Source organism: Trichosurus vulpecula, chromosome 4 (genome assembly GCF_011100635.1).
Source record: "Trichosurus vulpecula isolate mTriVul1 chromosome 4, mTriVul1.pri, whole genome shotgun sequence".
Classification (NCBI taxonomy): domain Eukaryota; kingdom Metazoa; phylum Chordata; class Mammalia; order Diprotodontia; family Phalangeridae; genus Trichosurus; species Trichosurus vulpecula.
This window is the reverse complement of record NC_050576.1, coordinates 116,337,826-116,355,511: the sequence shown is the minus strand read 5'-3', so window position 1 is coordinate 116,355,511 and position 17,686 is coordinate 116,337,826. Positions and strand designations below refer to the sequence as shown.

The 17,686-nt window shown below is 38.3% G+C and overlaps 1 protein-coding gene across 2 annotated transcripts in view; it reads right to left on the bottom strand.

Annotated features, from left to right (window-relative positions):
- The window catches only part of RPS6KC1 (ribosomal protein S6 kinase C1), a 214,433-nt gene that overhangs the window by 77,250 nt on the left and 119,497 nt on the right, over nucleotides 1-17,686 (bottom strand). For both annotated transcript variants that reach the window (XM_036756298.1, XM_036756299.1), the window contains one exon: nucleotides 13,396-13,488. In XM_036756298.1, coding sequence (XP_036612193.1) covers nucleotides 13,396-13,488 — 93 coding nt within the window. The remainder of the gene's footprint in view (nucleotides 1-13,395; nucleotides 13,489-17,686) is intronic.

The following is a 17,686-nucleotide window of genomic DNA, read 5'->3' as shown; positions in this document are numbered from 1 at the left end:
CCAACCTACTTTTCCAACCTCATTAGATACCACTTCCCTTTCTGCACTCTAGCATCCAGCCAAACTGGCCTTCACACACAACACTAAGTTGTCTATCTCTAAGCCTCCATACTGGTTGTCCTCTATACCTGAAATATACCCTCATCTGACTTCCGTGTTTCCTTCAGAATGATGCTCAAGTGACACCTTCTAAGCGAAGCCATTCCAAGTGGCTACTATTTCACCAAAACTGCTTTGCATTTTTTGTATATACTTATTTCTGCACATCTCATCCAATTGAATAAAAGTACAATGAGGGCAAGAACTGTTTCATTATCGTCCTTGTATCCCCTCACAGTAAGCACAGTGCTTGGCACACAGTGGATGCTTAATAAATACTTGCTGACTGACTGATATCTTTAATCTCTAACAAAAAACAACAAATAATAATGACAGGATGATGTAGTTTTTCAAAGTACTGGGAGTCCTACCTCTAGGAAAGAAATCATATTCTAGGAGGACTAGGGCAAACTGGTCAATAATCTAGAAATCAATCCCATTCATACTCAATAGCCAATCACTCCTACTTGGGTCTACAAGTCTCAATGAGTCATTTTTTTTCTTTCTCATACTAACTTATTGGATCTTTCAGAGTTAATAGGAAAAAGAAAGAAAGAAAGAGGGAAATGGCTATCTTCCCTGATCCAATCAATCAATAAACGCTTATTAAGCACCCACTGTATGCCAGGCACTGTGCTAAGCACTCATTCGACAGACCACAGGATGACAGACTTCAAACCAGAAGAGATCTTAGATATCATCTGGTGCACCTTCTCCATCTTACAAGTGACAAAGCTACAACCCAGAAAACCGACATGACCCACCTAGGTCCCCCACGTGGTAGGTGTCAGTGCTGATACTTGAACTCAGGTATTCTAGTTCCACATTCAGTGTCTTTCGACTACAACATAATGTTCTTATGTATATGATACTTTTACACATAAGAATGCAGAAATAATGTTTATGTTCTTTTTCATTATCTCCTTTCCACCTGAATAATACAGACAGGTGAACATGATGTCAATCCCCAACAAAAATCTAAACTTGGAAGATGAAACTAAAATCAACTGTGCACACTCAGGGAATTGGTGATTACTAGAAAATTACATGGGTTCTCCAAGAACAAGCCATCAAACTAGCCTCATTTCCTTTTGTGAGGCCCTCATCGTCTCAAACCTGGACTACTGTAACAAGAGTTCTAGTCAGTCTCCTTGCCTCAAGTCTCTCTCCACTTTAGACTTTCATCCATTCAACTATCAAAGTGATCTTACTAAAATGCAAATCGGGCCATGTCACTCCACCAATAAATGCCTATTGCCTCCAGGACCAAATGTAAAACCTTCTGTTTTGCTTTTTAAGCCCTTTAGAACCTGGCCCCTTCCTACCTTTCTAGTCTTCTTAAACCTTATTCCCCTCCACAAACTCTATGATCCAATGACACCAATGTTCCTACATGATGTTTCTCAAACTTTGAGCTTTTTCACCAGCTATGTCCCACACAATGAATTGTCTACCTCTTCATCCCAGCCTCCTGGATTCTATGGTTTTCTTCAAGTCGCAGCTAAAATCTCACCTTTTACAAGGTCTTTCAAGGTCCTCCTTTATAATTAATGCCCGCCTCCAAGATTATCTCTAACGCATCCTGTATATATAGTGTGTGTACAAAGTTGTTTGCATGTTGTCTACCACATGAGATTGTGAGTTCTTTAAGGGCAGGGGCTGCTTTTTCCTCCAGTCCTTAACATAGAGCCTGGCATGTAACAGGCACTTAATAAATGCTTGTTGACTTAACTTGAATGCTGTAATACATCTGGAGTTCAGCAACGCATTCAGCAAAGCATCCAACAGCAATACTGTGCTTGTGGAAAAAATGTAGAAATGCAAGCTAGATGACAATAGTTTGGTGGGTTTACAAATTAGCTTACTGAAAGGCCTTAGCCAAAAGTATAGCTTAATGTTAACCTGGAGGGAGACTTGTTTTGGCTTGTCTAAGGGTCCTATCTCTTCAAAAATCTATGGATGAAGATGTAATACCCATGGGTTAAAGACATAGGATCACAGAGTTGAAAAGGACCTCAGAAATCATATAGTCCTACTCCCTCATCTTATACATAAGTGAGGCCCAAATAAGTTAGTGCTAAGTAGCACAGACAAGCTTACAAGGTATATGCAGACAAAAAGGTAAAAAGGGGGGAAAGATCACTTGAACTTTATATGTGCAGCTTCTACCCTATCTACAGACTGTTCTAGGTACTAGGGATATAAAGACAAAAACAGCCCATGTTCTCAAGGATCTTATGCTCTACCAGGAGAAAAGATAGCATGTAATGTAAATGTGGTACACGGAAAACTGAGGGGAGAGAAAGAACACCAACAAATGTGAGTGGGGAATACGGTACAGTGAAGGCTTGACAGAGGAGCTTGAGTTGAGGCTGGATGGAAACAAGGATTCTGAGTGAGAGATAAGAAAAGAATATGCATTGTAGATATGGAAAATTGTTTGCAGAACTATATGGAGACAAGAGGTGAATTGTTGAGTTCAGGGAACAGCAGAAGTCTAGTTTGACTAAAACATAGACTGCAAAGTACGAAATAATGCTGAAGAGGTGAGAGTCAGACTGAGGAGGATCTTGAATGTTAAGCTAAGGAGTTTATATTTTTAATCAATTTTTGAAAAGGGGCATGACATTGTCACAACCATGCCTGAGGAAAGCTATTTTGACAGCTCTGTGGACAACAGACTGGAAAGGGGAGAGAATGGAAGCAGAGACAACACGAAGGAGGCTATCATGATGGTACAGGTTAGAAATTATAAGGGATCAAACTGGAATAGTAGTTATGGAAGCCTTCTTCTTCCTCCATCTTTGTCAAACTTAGTATCTGGGCATGAGACAGAAATGCTATCTACCCACTCCCTCTCATGCCCAGTGTCTTCAAAGCTATCTGGCCATACCCCTACTAGAGTGGCCACTAATAAAGAGGTACTTCTGAATTAAAGCAATGTAAATGTATATTATTCTCCATTTCCCCACCCCTGAAAAAATAATAAAGGGGTTACTTTTTCTATTATAAACACGAGTTTAAAATCTCTTGTATTCATTTCAGCTGAAGGTTGATGCTCATGATCCATTCTTCAATCATGTTTTATATTAAGATAGGAGGTTAATGACTTAGTGAGCAATAAACATATGCACATGCACACGTGCGTGTGTATGTGTGCGTATGTGTGTGTATGAAAGAAGACTTTCAGCTTTGTATATTTTTTAAATCCTAGGCCTACACATTTATTACTTCATGAAACCTGCTTCCAAAGGGCATAGTGTGCCTTTGTAAGGAGACTGGATATAAATATAGCAGAAAGCAGAATATAAAAGACTGAGAAATTGGGTTGGAAATAGAATTACTGAAGTGCCAGGGAAAACAACCACTTACACAGCTCTTCTTATGTCCAAATGCTTTAGAAGCAGGATCTCTATGCCTTAACTATTCTCCATTTTGTTCAACTGTCTTTGTGAAGCAACTTGTGCAAGGCCACAAAGAAATTATGTTAAAGCAAGGTTAGAATTCTGAAGTTCTGGGCTTATGGGCCCAAGTTCAGTTCATGCCATTCAATCATATAATGAATACATTTATTCTATTTCTTTAAACTGTATTCTGAAGTTAACTTTGGGTGTTAATGTAACACCATGCTAAATTTAGACGAAAAAATTCAATTAAATATCGTCTCGTAGTTCGTTTTAGATAATCTCATCTCCATTTGAAGGTAATCACCTAGCATTTATTAGGTACCTTCTATGTGCCTGTGACTGTGCTAAACACTGGGTAAAAAAGATTATCCCAATACTCTTAAATTTTCATTGACTTGAAATACTTCACTGTTCATTAATGTTTTTATTGTTCCTGATAATTCCTTAGCTCACTGAAAGGCTTTTTAAGCAGAAATACAGATTAATGTTAACCTGGAGGGAGATTTCTCTTGGCTTGCCTAAGGGTCCTCTCTCTTCAAAAATCTACGGATGAAGATATAATACCCATGGGTTAAAGCCACAGGATCACAGTATATAGTTAAAAAGGACCTCAGAAATCATACAGTCCTACTCCCTCATCTTATACATAAGTGAGGCCCAGACAAGTTAGTGCTAAGTAGCACAGACAAGCTTAGTAGTTGAATGAAGTTCACTGTTCATTAATGTTTGCATTCTTCCCGATAATTCTTTCCACGCGTTTGTCTATATACTTTGTTTCAGATTGAAAGTTCCTAGAGAATAGCAACCGTGTCTATGTAACCTTTCTTATTCAGTGGTGCATTATATACAAATAGGCACTGAAGTAATGCCTTCTCACGAGGATGCTGGGGGACAACTATGTGGCACAATGGTTAGGACACCAGGGCCTGGAGACCTGAGTTCAAATATGACCTCATACATTTACCAGCTGTGTGACACTGGGCAAGTAATTTCATCCTCTTTGCCTCAGTTTCCTCATCTGTAAAATGAGCTGGAGAAGGAAATGGCAAAACCACTCCAGTATCTTTCCCAAGAAAACCACCAATGGGGTCACAAAGAGTCAGACACAACTGAAAAGACCGAACAGCAACAACATGATGATGCTAAAAGGACTTGTAGTTGCATGTTCAAGTTAGCATATTCATTGAAGAAAGAATTAATCTGGTTTCTGGGTAAAAGAGAGCCTTGAATCCCAATTAAAGGGACAGCAAAAAGATAATAGAGGAGATTTAATATGTTTTATTTCAAAATATGATTTACAAGGTTCCTTTGTATGTATAAATTGTTATAAATATTGAAATTGTTTACATTTTGAAACTTCTATTAATATGGACTAGCAGAGTCTTCCAGTATGAATCCTATTAATAATGTTAAGGAAAAGCACAAAGTATGATCAAATGAAAGAAATACAAAGATAATATCCTTACTTTAAAAATAGCAGTTTCACCCATGGCAGCAAAATATCCTGCCAACAATTAATTCACAATTGTCCACTGTATGAGGAGGTGAAAATATGATGAATACAAGTGTGTGATAGTTCAATGTCCATAATGTTCTCATGTGAAGGTGAACTTATACCCTGCAAGCATTGAGTTCATTTAGGGACTTTGGATAGATATGATATTCAAAAGGCTTAAAACGAATACAGTGTTTCCACCCTTTCTAAAAGTCAATCAACAAGTACTTACAGAAGACCTACTATATGTTTAACATTATATTTAGACATTATGGAAGAAAGAAATCTAAAACATGGTCCCTGATTTCAAGGAGGTAAGAATTTAGCTAAGGAGAAAAAATTAGGAAAACAGGAAGAAATACAGACTAATTAAATGATACTAGGCATACATGTCGAATTATGCCCTCTTATTTCAAAAATTCTAAAATAAAACCTCGCAAGATGCCCATCCTTTCCACTTCAGCCACCAGGTTCTCCTGATTGATAACAATCAGGTTCAGAAAATAAGTTGCCTCATTGCTTCCTCTATCTTTTGAAACAGAATTTATCATTAAAAATAAGTCAACTTGGGGGGCAGCTAGGTGGCACAGTGAGTAGAGCACCAGTCCTGGAGTCAGAAGGACCTGAGTTCAAATTCGGGCTCAGACACTTGACACACTTACTAGCCGTGTGACCTTGGGCGAGTCACTTAACCCCAACTGCCCTGCCTTCCCCCTCCAAAAAAAAATTAGTCAACTAATCATTAGCTGCTCTCCTTTGTCATAGCAAGAGAATGGTAGCAAACATCTGGATAAGAGAAATCCTCTGTCACTTCCGCATCACGAGTCTTCCAGACCTGCCATGTTTTGAAACCTCATCTCGCTTCTTCTTTCTATCCAGATGGTCTGTGGCATATTCCAATAACAGTATCACTTATTTGTGCTTACAATGATCTTCACACAGGTGCTTTCTATTGTGCTTCCTTTATTCTGGTTCCTGGATTTCCTGATGACTATATCTCCATAATGTGCAATGCTGTCAGGGCCTCCACCTTCCCTTTTTCTTATCCTTCTAGAGTCAATTCAATCCTAGATCTCCTGCCATCAAGTCTAAATTATAGCACTTGCTTCTTTAAATTAGGATCTCTCATTCATCTTTCCTGTTGCCTATAATTGGTACATTTGTGTACAGTCATTTGAAGTAATGTGAAATAATGTAGTGAATGCTAAACTTGGAATCATGAGAGTTTTTTAATCCCACCTCTAATAATTGTTAGATGTGTGAACATAGCCAAACTGCTTAACTCTCACTACCTGAGTTTCTTCATTAGTTAAATGTGGACGATACTTGTAATACCAACTGTATAGGGCTGTTGTGATGAAAGTGTTCTGTAAACCTTGAAGTACTAAACAACTATTATTACTGCCTATTTTCTGGAATTTTATCTCCAGTAATTTTGTGAATATTCCTATTGCTATTCTTCCTAATGATTACTTACCATCTGTGTTATCCACCTCGGTAAATATACATAGAGAGTATTCTTCCTTTCCCTCCACACATTAGGCCAAAACCCTTTTGTTTGCATTTGCAAGACACCAGGAAAATACATTTTTACCACCTCTTATGTACATTCCATCCTTCGTCTAGAACCCATCATTCCCAAATTTTAAGGCATAAGCAAGACATCCAGAATCCATTTGTAGACAGCACCTTCTTAATCAGCTTTCATTTCCCAAAGCAGCCTCTCTCTTCTGAAGCCCTTGTTTTCAATCAGCAGCAATGCTGAAAATGCCACCTAAAATCTTCAGTTTGTGGCCAAAGACATCACAATCTTAATTTGTGGCACTGATTATAACTTATAATGAGAAAGGGGAAAGCAGGACAGGTTAATAAATTCAGACAAGGCTTCATGGAGAAAGCAGACTTCGAGCCAAGCCTTAAAGAACAGGGAAGGGGTGGATATGTGGGAGGTAGGAAAAATGGCACTTAGGGGGTGGGAAGTGGTGGGAGGAAATAGCATTTGCAAATGTACTGGTAGGAATGATGTGTGCAGAGATGGTGAAGAAAGAGGCATGACTAAAGCACAGGTTGTGTGTTAGGAAACAGGCGGAAATAAAGTCAAATAAGTAAGATGGGACCAAACGAAACAGGGCCTTGAAAGAAAAAGTGACTACAAGGATAGAGAAAATGGTGGGTTTGGGTAAGGAGGGAGGCATATTGGTAAGCTTTGGCTTACATCAGAAGAGTTAATTCAGTATATCAAAATTCTAATGCAATCCTTGCTAGCTGACTTTAAGTGACTCAACTGGCTCAGGTTAAAATAGGGATAACTACCATCTAACCACCAAAAGTGTTGCTGGTGTCAAACTCCAGTAACTATGAAACTCCCAACGAAGGCCCAAACCAGATGAAAATGTTTAACAAAATAAATAAAAATACAATACAACATAATGTTAATTTGTCATTTTCTAAGTCGATATGCAGCCCAGGGATCTGTTTCTATTTGAGTTTGATACTACTATTGCAAAGAATAATGATTTAAATTTTTTTAAAAAACAATGAGCTATTATTTAAAACAAAGATCCTACATAAATGCTAAGTATTATTATTGCCATGATAAAGTATTCTGGGAGAGTAAAATACATTATACATCTATGTATGTACATATACACACATCATATATGCATACACAGATGTATACACACATATAGGTATATATACATAAGGGAAGTGGAATAAAGTGTCAAGACAGTGAAGTTTATAAACTTGTTCCTTACCTTAATGTAGGGTTCATGAAACATTACTTAAAACTGTAAATGTGTCTATAGAATACAAACACATGTCCTTCATTTTCAAAAGGGATTATATATCCCTTCAAAATGGCACTACTGGGTTTTATGTGCTAATATGTTCATTAAAAACTAAAAATGAGGGGGGCGGAGCCAAGATGGCGGCTGGTAAGCACGGACTAGAGTGAGCTCCGTACCCGAGTCCCTCCAAAAACCTATAAAAAATGGCTCTGAACCAATTCTAGAACGGCAGAACCCACAGAACAGCAGAGGGAAGCAGGGCTCCAGCCCAGGACAGCCTGGATGGTCTCTGGGTGAGGTCTATTCCACACGGAGCTGAGAGCTGGGAACGGAGTGGAGCAGAGCCCAGCCTGAGCGGCGTGGACGATCCAGACCAGAAGCCGGGCGGAGGGGGCCCTAGCGCCCTGAATATGTGAGCTGCGGCAGTTACCAGACCCCCTCGACCCACAAACACCAAGGACTGCGGAGAAGGTTAGTGGGAAAAGCTGCGGGAGTGGAAGGAGTTCGCGGTTCGGCTTCCAGCCCCAGGGGCAGCGGAGGTGGGGCAGCTACGGCTGCTGCTGCTTCTGGCTCCAGGCCCACCTGGTGGGAGGAATTAAGTGGCGGATCAGAGCAGGAGTGCAACAGCCTGCTGAAGATCTAAGTCCAGCCTGGACTGGGGGTTCTTGGGGAAGGAGGAGTGCGGCTCGGACAGAGCTGGCACCTCCCCCCCAAACGTAGAACATAGAACTCATTAGTCTACAAGCAGTCATACCCCACTGAAAAACTCAAGGGTCAAGTTAGTTGGTTGGGAATATGGCCAGGACGCGAAAACGCGCCCAGATTCAGTCTCAGACTTTGGATTCTTTCTTTGGTGACAAAGAAGACCAAAACATACAGCCTAAAGAAGACAACAAAGTCATAGAGCCTACAACCAAAGCCTCCAAGAAAAACATGAACTGGCCCCAGGCCATAGAAGAACTCAAAAAGGATTTGGAAAAGCAAGTTAGAGAAGTAGAGGAGAAATTGGGAAGAGAAATGAGAAGGATGCGAGAAAACCACGAAAAACAAGTCAATGATTTGCTAAAGGAGACCCAAAAAAATACTGAAAAATACACTGAAGAAAACAACACCTTAAAAAACAGACTAACTCAAATGGCAAAAGAGCTCCAAAAAGCCAATGAGGAGAAGAATGCCTTGAAAGGCAGAATTAGCCAAATGGAAAAGGAGGTCCAAAAGACCACTGAAGAAAATACTACTTTAAAAATTAGATTGGAGCAAGTGGAAGCTAGTGCCTTTATGAGAAACCAGGATATTATAAAACAGAACCAGAGGAATGAAAAAATGGAAGACAATGTGAAATATCTCCTTGCAAAAACCACTGACCTGGAAAATAGATCCAGGAGAGATAATTTAAAAATTATTGGACTACCTGAAAGCCATGATCAAAAAAAGAACCTAGATACCATCTTTCAGGAAATTATCAAGGAGAACTGCCCTGATATTCTAGAGCCACAGGGCAAAATAGAAATTGAAAGAATCCATCGATCGCCTCCTCAAATGGATCCCAAAAAGAAATCTCCTAGGAATATTGTTGCCAAATTCCAGAGCTCCCAGATCAAGGAGAAAATACTGCAAGCAGCCAGAAAGAAACAATTTGAGTATTGTGGAAACCCAATCAGAATAACCCAGGATCTGGCAGCTTCTACATTAAGAGATCGAAGGGCTTGGAATGCGATATTCCGGAGGTCAATGGAGCTAGGATTAAAACCTAGAATCACCTACCCAGCAAAACTGAGTATCATGTTCCAAAGCAAAATATGGAGTTTCAATAAAATAGAGGACTTTCAAGCTTTCTCAGTGAAAAGACCAGAACTGAATAGAAAATTTGACTTTCAAACACAAGAATCAAGAGAAGCATGAAAAGGTAATCAAGAAACAGAAATTGCAAGGGACTTACTAAAGTTGAACTGTTTTGTTTACATTCCTACATGGAAAGATGATGAGTATGATTCATGAGACCTCAGTATTAGGGTAGTTGAAGGGAATATCCATATGTATGTATATATATGTTTATGTATATATATATAAGTGAATGTGTATGTATGTAGGTATTTATGTGTATATGTATGTATGTGTATGTATGTGTATATATATGTGTTTATATATATATATGTAAAAGAGAGAGAGCAGACACAGGGTGAGTTGAAGATGAAGGGAAGATATCTAAAAGAAATAAAATGAAATTAAGGGATGAGAGAGTAACATACTGAGAGAGGGAGATAGGGAGAGATAGAATGGGGTGGATTATCTCGCATAAAGGTGGCAAGAGGAAGCAGTTCTATGGGAGGAGGGGAGAGGGCAGGTGAGGGGGGAATGAGTGAACCTTGCTCTCATCAGATTTGGCCTGAGGGGGAATACCATACATACTCAGTTGGGTATCTTACCCCACAGGAAAGAAGAGGGAGGAAGATAAAAAAAAAAATAAAAGGCGGGGGGATGATGGAGGGGAGGGCAGATGGGGGTGGAGGTAATCAAAACAAACACTTTGGAAAGGGGACAGGGTCAAGGGAGAAAATTCAATAAAGCGGGATGGGTTGGGAAGGAGCAAAATGTAGTTAGCCTTTCACAACATGAGTATTGTGGAAGGGTTATACATAATAATACATGTGTGGCCTAGGTTGAATTGCTCAACTTCTTAGGGAGGGTGGGTGGGAAGGGAAGAGGGAAGAGAATTTGGAACTCAAAGTTTTAAAATCAGATGTTCAAAAACAAAAAAAGTTTTTGCATGCAACTAAAAAATAAGATACACAGGCAATGGGGCGTAGAAATTTATCTTGCCCTACAAGAAAGGAAGGGAAAAGGGGATGAGAGGGAAGGGGGTTGATAGAGGGGAGGGCTGACTGGGAAACAGGGCAACCAGAATATAAGCCATCTTGGAGTGGGGGGGAGGGTAGAAATGGGGAGAAAATTTGTAATTCAAAATGTTGTGAAAATCAATGCTGAAAACCAAATATGTTAAATAAATAAATTGCATTTAAAAAAATAAAAAAAAAAAACTAAAAATGAATAAATATGTTTTCAGTAACACGCCTAACAAATCAAGTCTGTCTTTTGGTTTATGTTTGCAGAAACTATGTGTAAAGTGTAAGCTCTACCACTAGACTTCCTGTGTGACTCTGGGGCAAATCTCTGGGTCTCAGTTTCCTTACTGAAAATTTAGAGCATTGGATGAAATAATCTCCATGGTCATTTCCAGCTCACATTTTGTAATGTTGTTTCTTAGCCTCCTAAACAGATCCAAGTCACCTCCCTTCTCCATCTTTCAAATGGCCACATGCCAAGCAAGTATGCTGCTACTGTGGTTGGTTGCTGCTAGTCATTCAAAATTATGATACAGGATGTATTTTGATGCATGCTTAAACTATATCTACTGCCCATCCTACTTATACTCAGCCTACTTCCATTCAAAATACAACTCTATTTCATCATCTCTTGAAGTCTTGGTTTATTAGCTCCCATTCAGGTTTCTGAAATCAATGGTAATAAGTAAACTCAGATTTGAATTCCACAAATCATCTAATGGAGACTCACAAAGATACGTGGGTATGAGTAAATGAGTACATATACTTACGCACTCATATACTAATGTTGTTCATTTGATATTGGGACACTGCCCCAGTGTCAATGAATAACCATAAACCAAGACTTCAGCTCTAGCACAATGGTCAACTTTATATCTCAAGGCCAGGCACCACACAAATGGTGACTTCTGCCTAAACAGTTTCACCAAGGTATCATAAAGTTAAATCCTTCCTTTTAGTATTTTTAGAGGCCCTAGCAACAAATGACTGGTCCTTTCAAATATTAGGCTTTACCCATTTATTAATACAGTTAATGGAAAATCCTTAGCAGGGCAACCCTGGTAAGTCAGCTGAGTGAATTCCTTGTTCTAGGCCTAGTCAATCAAAGGGTTTAAGAATTAATGGGATTTCTCCACTGTACAAATTGAATATTTGAATGCTATAATTATGAGAGCCAGAAAGGCATACTGGATAAAGAACATGGCTATGACACCTGCTTGTGTATCCATGGTCCAGGTCTCCTTTTGTGTATGTAGGTAATAAAAATGTCTTGGTTAACCAGAAAAAAATGCAAAATACTAAACTGGTACATCCTTAAACTCAGCTGTAAAAGTAAAAGCAATTAAAACTGGATCTCTTAATACAGCTTTAACTCTACTGGTGATGGAAAATGATTCAGAAAATGACTATCTTTCTAATACATGACCTTGCACAAGCCACTTAATTCCTGAGTTTCCTCATCTGTAAAACAGGGAAAATAATAACTGTGCAAACTACCACACCAAGTTGTTGGGAGGAAAGCCCCTGATAATCCTTAAAAATGCTATACGTAAATTATTATTATTGCAGAATCACTCTCTTCTTGTATGGTATCAATTAACCCAACAATCACAATATATAAAGGGTTGTTGTGAGGATCAAATGAGAACATATATATTCAGGAGCTCTGAAAAATATAAAACACTATACAAATGTTAGATAGCATTACTTTGTCTAGCAGAAGCTGAAATGTCAAATTTCATGAAGAATCATCACACCTGCTGTATTCCAACTAGATTTTTTTTTTTAAATGTGGTCTTCAGGTTTTATAAAACTGAATAGTTCACTACTAATCCTAAGTCTCTCAGTTTAATATTCTACTAAATGAAATAATCTGAAACAAATTACTTGGTAAGTAATTATGTCCAGTAATGTTTTCCTATTACAGACAACTCCTTTTTCTGAAGGCCTTCTACTGTTAGCCATTATGTAATTACCTTCAATGTTATACAAAATCTTCAGTTTCAATATGGCATTATAAACCTGTTCTACCATAACAGGAGCACTCAACAAGTGCTGCTGACTGAGTTTCAGGGTACTTCATAATTTCTAGCTCATAGTAAAAAATAAGCGTTCATGAAACTAAAAGACTATATCTTGAGTATTAAATATTTTCTTTAGTGTGGCTAAATTGCAGTTTAATCAACTACATAAAAACAATGCATTATTTGCTAAGGATACTGTTTGTTTCTTTAATTACACTCAGAAAGTATCCTATGTGCCAACAGTATATGCGTTATTCGTATAAAAGCATGTTAACAGAAAAACCAAACTTGGATTTACTATCAGATTTCTGGGGAATTTTCCATTCTAATCCCCAAATAAATAAGAGAAAGCTATTTATTTCTCTTTGACCAAGCTGAGTATGCTGTTAATGCAGAACAGCACTGAATCACTGTTCCCCTATTAGTCACCCCTAAGCACAAAATGCACTGGTTTGTCTTTTCTTTGCTATAACACCCAATACTTTTTAAAAGGTCCTACTCTTCTGAGTGCCACCAAACATGTACCTTCTCCTTTAGCTCAAATATATTTTGCATGACCTTACATGAATTGCTTAGATAAAAGCCTTTTTTCTTCTGCTTTTGTTATTTTAAAGTGCAGATGCATTTGAGTCATTTTCTCCTTTTGTTTCATATCCTTAAGATCCAAAGCTTCAAAGACAGAATGTCAGCATGCAGTCGATTTATGACTGAACTCTTGAAGAGACACTGAAGAATTACCTTGTCAATCACCCCAAGGACTCTGAAGGCCTTCAGTTCCTCGGCAGGGCTCCTTAGGTTCCAAGAGGGCCTTGAACTTAGTGATCCTGGAGGCTAATGGAAGATATCAAAGATTATACATCAATCAGGGTGGTACTTGAAGGAAGACTGCCTGCTGAAGCAAATGCCAGACTGAAGGAAACTAAATTTATCATAAATCAGAGAGAGGGAAGATGAAAGGAGAAGTTTCTGTTTGTCCTTAATGCAAAAAAAAAAAAGTTGCAAGTAAATAAATCAGGTAACATGGAAAACAAAATTTTAAAAAAGAAAAATTAATGAGTTGATATAGTTTCTAAAGCTATAATTCAATTCTGGGGTATGTAGCTATAATGAAACTTTCTAACAAATGGATCAGGGGCCCAATATTCTATCATAGTCTTACATTTACCCCAAACATCACAACAGTAATTTAGAGGTAAAATCTAGACAACAATTTACTAATATTAATATAACTATATGGGGAGGAAATTGAACATATGCCCTACTCCCTCTATCATACAGGTGGAATACTGTAATGAAGCTTAGCCTAAATACCCTCCTTAATAAAGCACAGTCTTTGGAGTCCCCTCTTAGAAAGAGGGGGCAGCCAGGTGGTACAGTAGGTAGAGTGCTGAGCCTGAAGACTCATCTTCCTGAGTTCAAATCTGGTCTCAGACACTTACTAGCCGTGTGACCCTAGACAAGTCACTTTAACCCTATTTGCCTCAGTTTCCTCATTTGTAAAATGAGCTGGAAAAGGAAATGACAAACTACTCCATTATCTTTGCCAAGAAAATCCCAAATGGGATCACAAAAAGTCGGTCACAAATGAAAAGTGAGTAAACAACAAAAATTTAGGAAGAGTGTGCTTCATTATTAATCCTAAAATTAAAATAATGAAGCTGCAAAGGATAATTGAGTGTACAAAACCCTCTTAATAAGAAACTGTTGTGGCAATTCATCAAGAATATGCACAAACTGTTAACTTAAGAAGTCAGAAAATGAAATGTACTAATTAACCAAACCTAAGATTGCCAAACTACCAGAAGGAATGTTCCACTTTAATGGAACTGCAGATTCAGTGAAATACCGTCAACATGGAAGCATTCAACTTCAAACACTTCAACTGGCATCTGCACCAAAGGGCAAACCCATCACAGTATCAATCAAATACATACTGAAGCATTTTATCTTCTCAAATAGATACCCTCCTTGAAGGCAATTATTATGTCTTCTCTGGCTTTGTATTGAACATAAGCATTTGAAGTGTTTGAAGTTGAATTTTAAAATGCAAACTACAAATAACTATTATAGGCAATAAATGCTAAGGGGTCAGAAGATATAAAATTTCTGTGGAATGAAGTGATCTAGAAAAGCCTCAGGCAGGAGATGGGCAAGTTCAGTAGGAGAACGGGAGCCATAGAGTAATTAATCTTTATTGACGAATACACTGTCTCCTTTCTCTTTCCTTTCTTAATGTTCCTTGGAATGAAGTTAGAACTGGTAGAACTCAGAGCTATTTCTTTTTTCCATCCTATTCTGTAACAAGACTGAAATAAGAGGAAATCAGATAAAGGTACAGCTGTGAGTAGTATTCCTCATTAGATCCTTAAAGAGTACTCAGGTTTTTGATGATGACGATGATGATGAGAGTATTTATATAGTGCTTTAAGGTTTGCAAAGCGCCTCACAAAACTTTCATTTTTCTCTTGTAACAACCCTGAGAGGTAGGTATTACTATTATCCCCATTTCATAGATGATGAAACTAAAGTAATTAAATAATAGCTAACATACATATGTATGTATATGTATATATTTATTTATAAACATATATGCACATGCACATATACATACATACACACCGCACTTACTATGTGCCAAGAACTGTGTTAAGCACTTTACCAATATTACCCCATTTAATCCTCACAATTGGGACATAGGTATTATTATACTGTCCCTGTTTTACTGATGAGAAATGGATGTGTACAGAGGTTAGTGACCTGCCCAGGGTCACACAGCTACTAAGTGCCTGAGGCTGGATTTAAACTCAGGCCTTCCTAGTTCCAGCACTCTATCCACCGTGCTACCTAGCTGCCTCTAGACAGGTAGAGAAGGAGTGAGAGGAGAGGAGACATATTTCAGACAGAGGAAATATGCAAAGTCAAAAAAGCAGTGTCCAAGCTGAGTTAGATGAGCAAGGAGCACGAGCACAGTGTTTTGGAGACCTGCTTGGCTTGAGGAGGTTCAGACTGGGAAACATTGGGAAACAAGGCTAGGGAAGCCCATATGATGGTCCAGGCCAGAAAATAAAGACTTTATACTATAGGCAATGGAAAACCACTGACAATTTTTGAGCAAAGGATGGAATGACATGATGAAAAATTACTTAGAAAAATGAATCTGAAGCCAGGGGTAGTAATGTATATTTTTAATCAGTACTGCTGGGGAGGCTAAGGCCGATGGATCACTTAAGCTCTTCACCTGAAATCAAATCATCATAATGAGTGATTCTGCTTTGAGACTCAAGATCTCCTCAGCAGCCTGTTTCCTCACCTCGCTGACTAGAAGGCTGGAGGGAGAAGCAATAAATGCCTCCCAAAGTCTCCCTTTAGAGAGGGTTCAGAATTTTACAGCTAACTTCATTTCCTACTGACAGCTCTCCACAAACATCATGCCCCCAACTCTGGGTACCCTCCAACTACCATTTTAGCTTCTTTTTGTATATTGTCTTGCCACGTTAGATTGTCCTGGAGGGCAGAAACCTTTTCTTTTCTTATTTGTATGCCCATTCTTAGCACAGTGCTAGGCACATAGTGGACATTTAATAAATGCTTGTTGATTATTGACTTAAGCTTGAGAGTTGACTTTGACTCTATTGACATTGACTTGAGAGTTCTGAGCTAGAGTAAAGCTGACATCTATTAGGTGTTCACACCAAGTCTGTCACCAATATGGTTAGCAGGCAGCTACTGGCCTGCAAAATGAAGGGAGAACTGACCCACAATGGATATGGAAAAGGCCAAAACTTCCATGCCAATCGGCAGTCAGATTGGACCTGTGAATGGCCACTGTACGTCAGCATGAGCAAGATGAGGAGACCCAGTCTCCAAAAAAAAGAAAAATGAATATGGAAGTAGTATGGAGAATAGACTGGAGTCAGTCAGTCAAGAAACATTTATTAAATTCCTATTTTGTTCACTTTATTCTTCTTGCTTTTTGGCAATATAGAAATATGTTCTGCATGACTTCACATGTACAATAGGTATCACATTGCTTACTTTCCCAATGGGTGGGGGAGGGAGAGAATTTAGAACTAAAAAAAAAAAGAATGTTAAAAATAAACAAACCAATGCATGAATGAATGAATAGGGGCCAGGAAAGAAGGGGAAGTGGTTCCTACTATGTGCCAGGCACTTGTGAGAAAACAAAGCAGTGGCAGTTTATGGTATCTTCTGATCACAAGGGATTTTTGTTGTACTTTCAGAGCTCCAAGTCAGAAAAATGAACAACAACAAAAAGAACACAAGAAACATCATCATAAAGAACCTTATGCTTGTTTGTTTTTTATACACAGGACTTATAATGAACATAATTTATTTTTCAATTGGAATAAAAAATCATAGATTTGTAGAGATTTTAGAGATTTTTTTAGGGAATAGATCTCAAGTTGAACTGTCTCATTTTTAAAGTTGAGGAACCTGAGTCCTAAAGAAGTTAAGTAATGTACCCAAAGTCAGAGTCTGATAGCCAAGTCAGCACTAGAATCCAGGTCTTCTGGCTGCCAGTTCCCAACTCTCACTGTACCACAAAAGAGCTTGCTTAGCAATGATAAAAATTTTAAAAATAAGACATCATTCACTCAGCAAATACAATGGAATTCTGTCATATTTTAACCTGTGTTACAGAAAGGGGTATATATAAAATAAATATATTTTGGCTTTCAATCCAGTCTATTCCTATTCTTAACCAAAATTTTTATTTTATTAATGAAAAAAGTGAAAGTGACTAACTTGAGATATAGGCAAGCAGACAGCACTGGGAGCCACAAAAAATGCTACAGCAGTAAAATAAGAAAGGAATACATATAACTATAGCAATATGCAAAGAAAGAATAAATAAGTGGGCATTTATTATAACATGAACAGAAAAAATAAATTAATAAGCATTTATTAAGAGGTTATTGTGTGCGAAGCACTGTGCTAAGAGCTGGGGATACAAAATGAAAAGCAAGACCAGGCAAGTGCCTGGTCTCAAGGAGCTCACATTCTAATA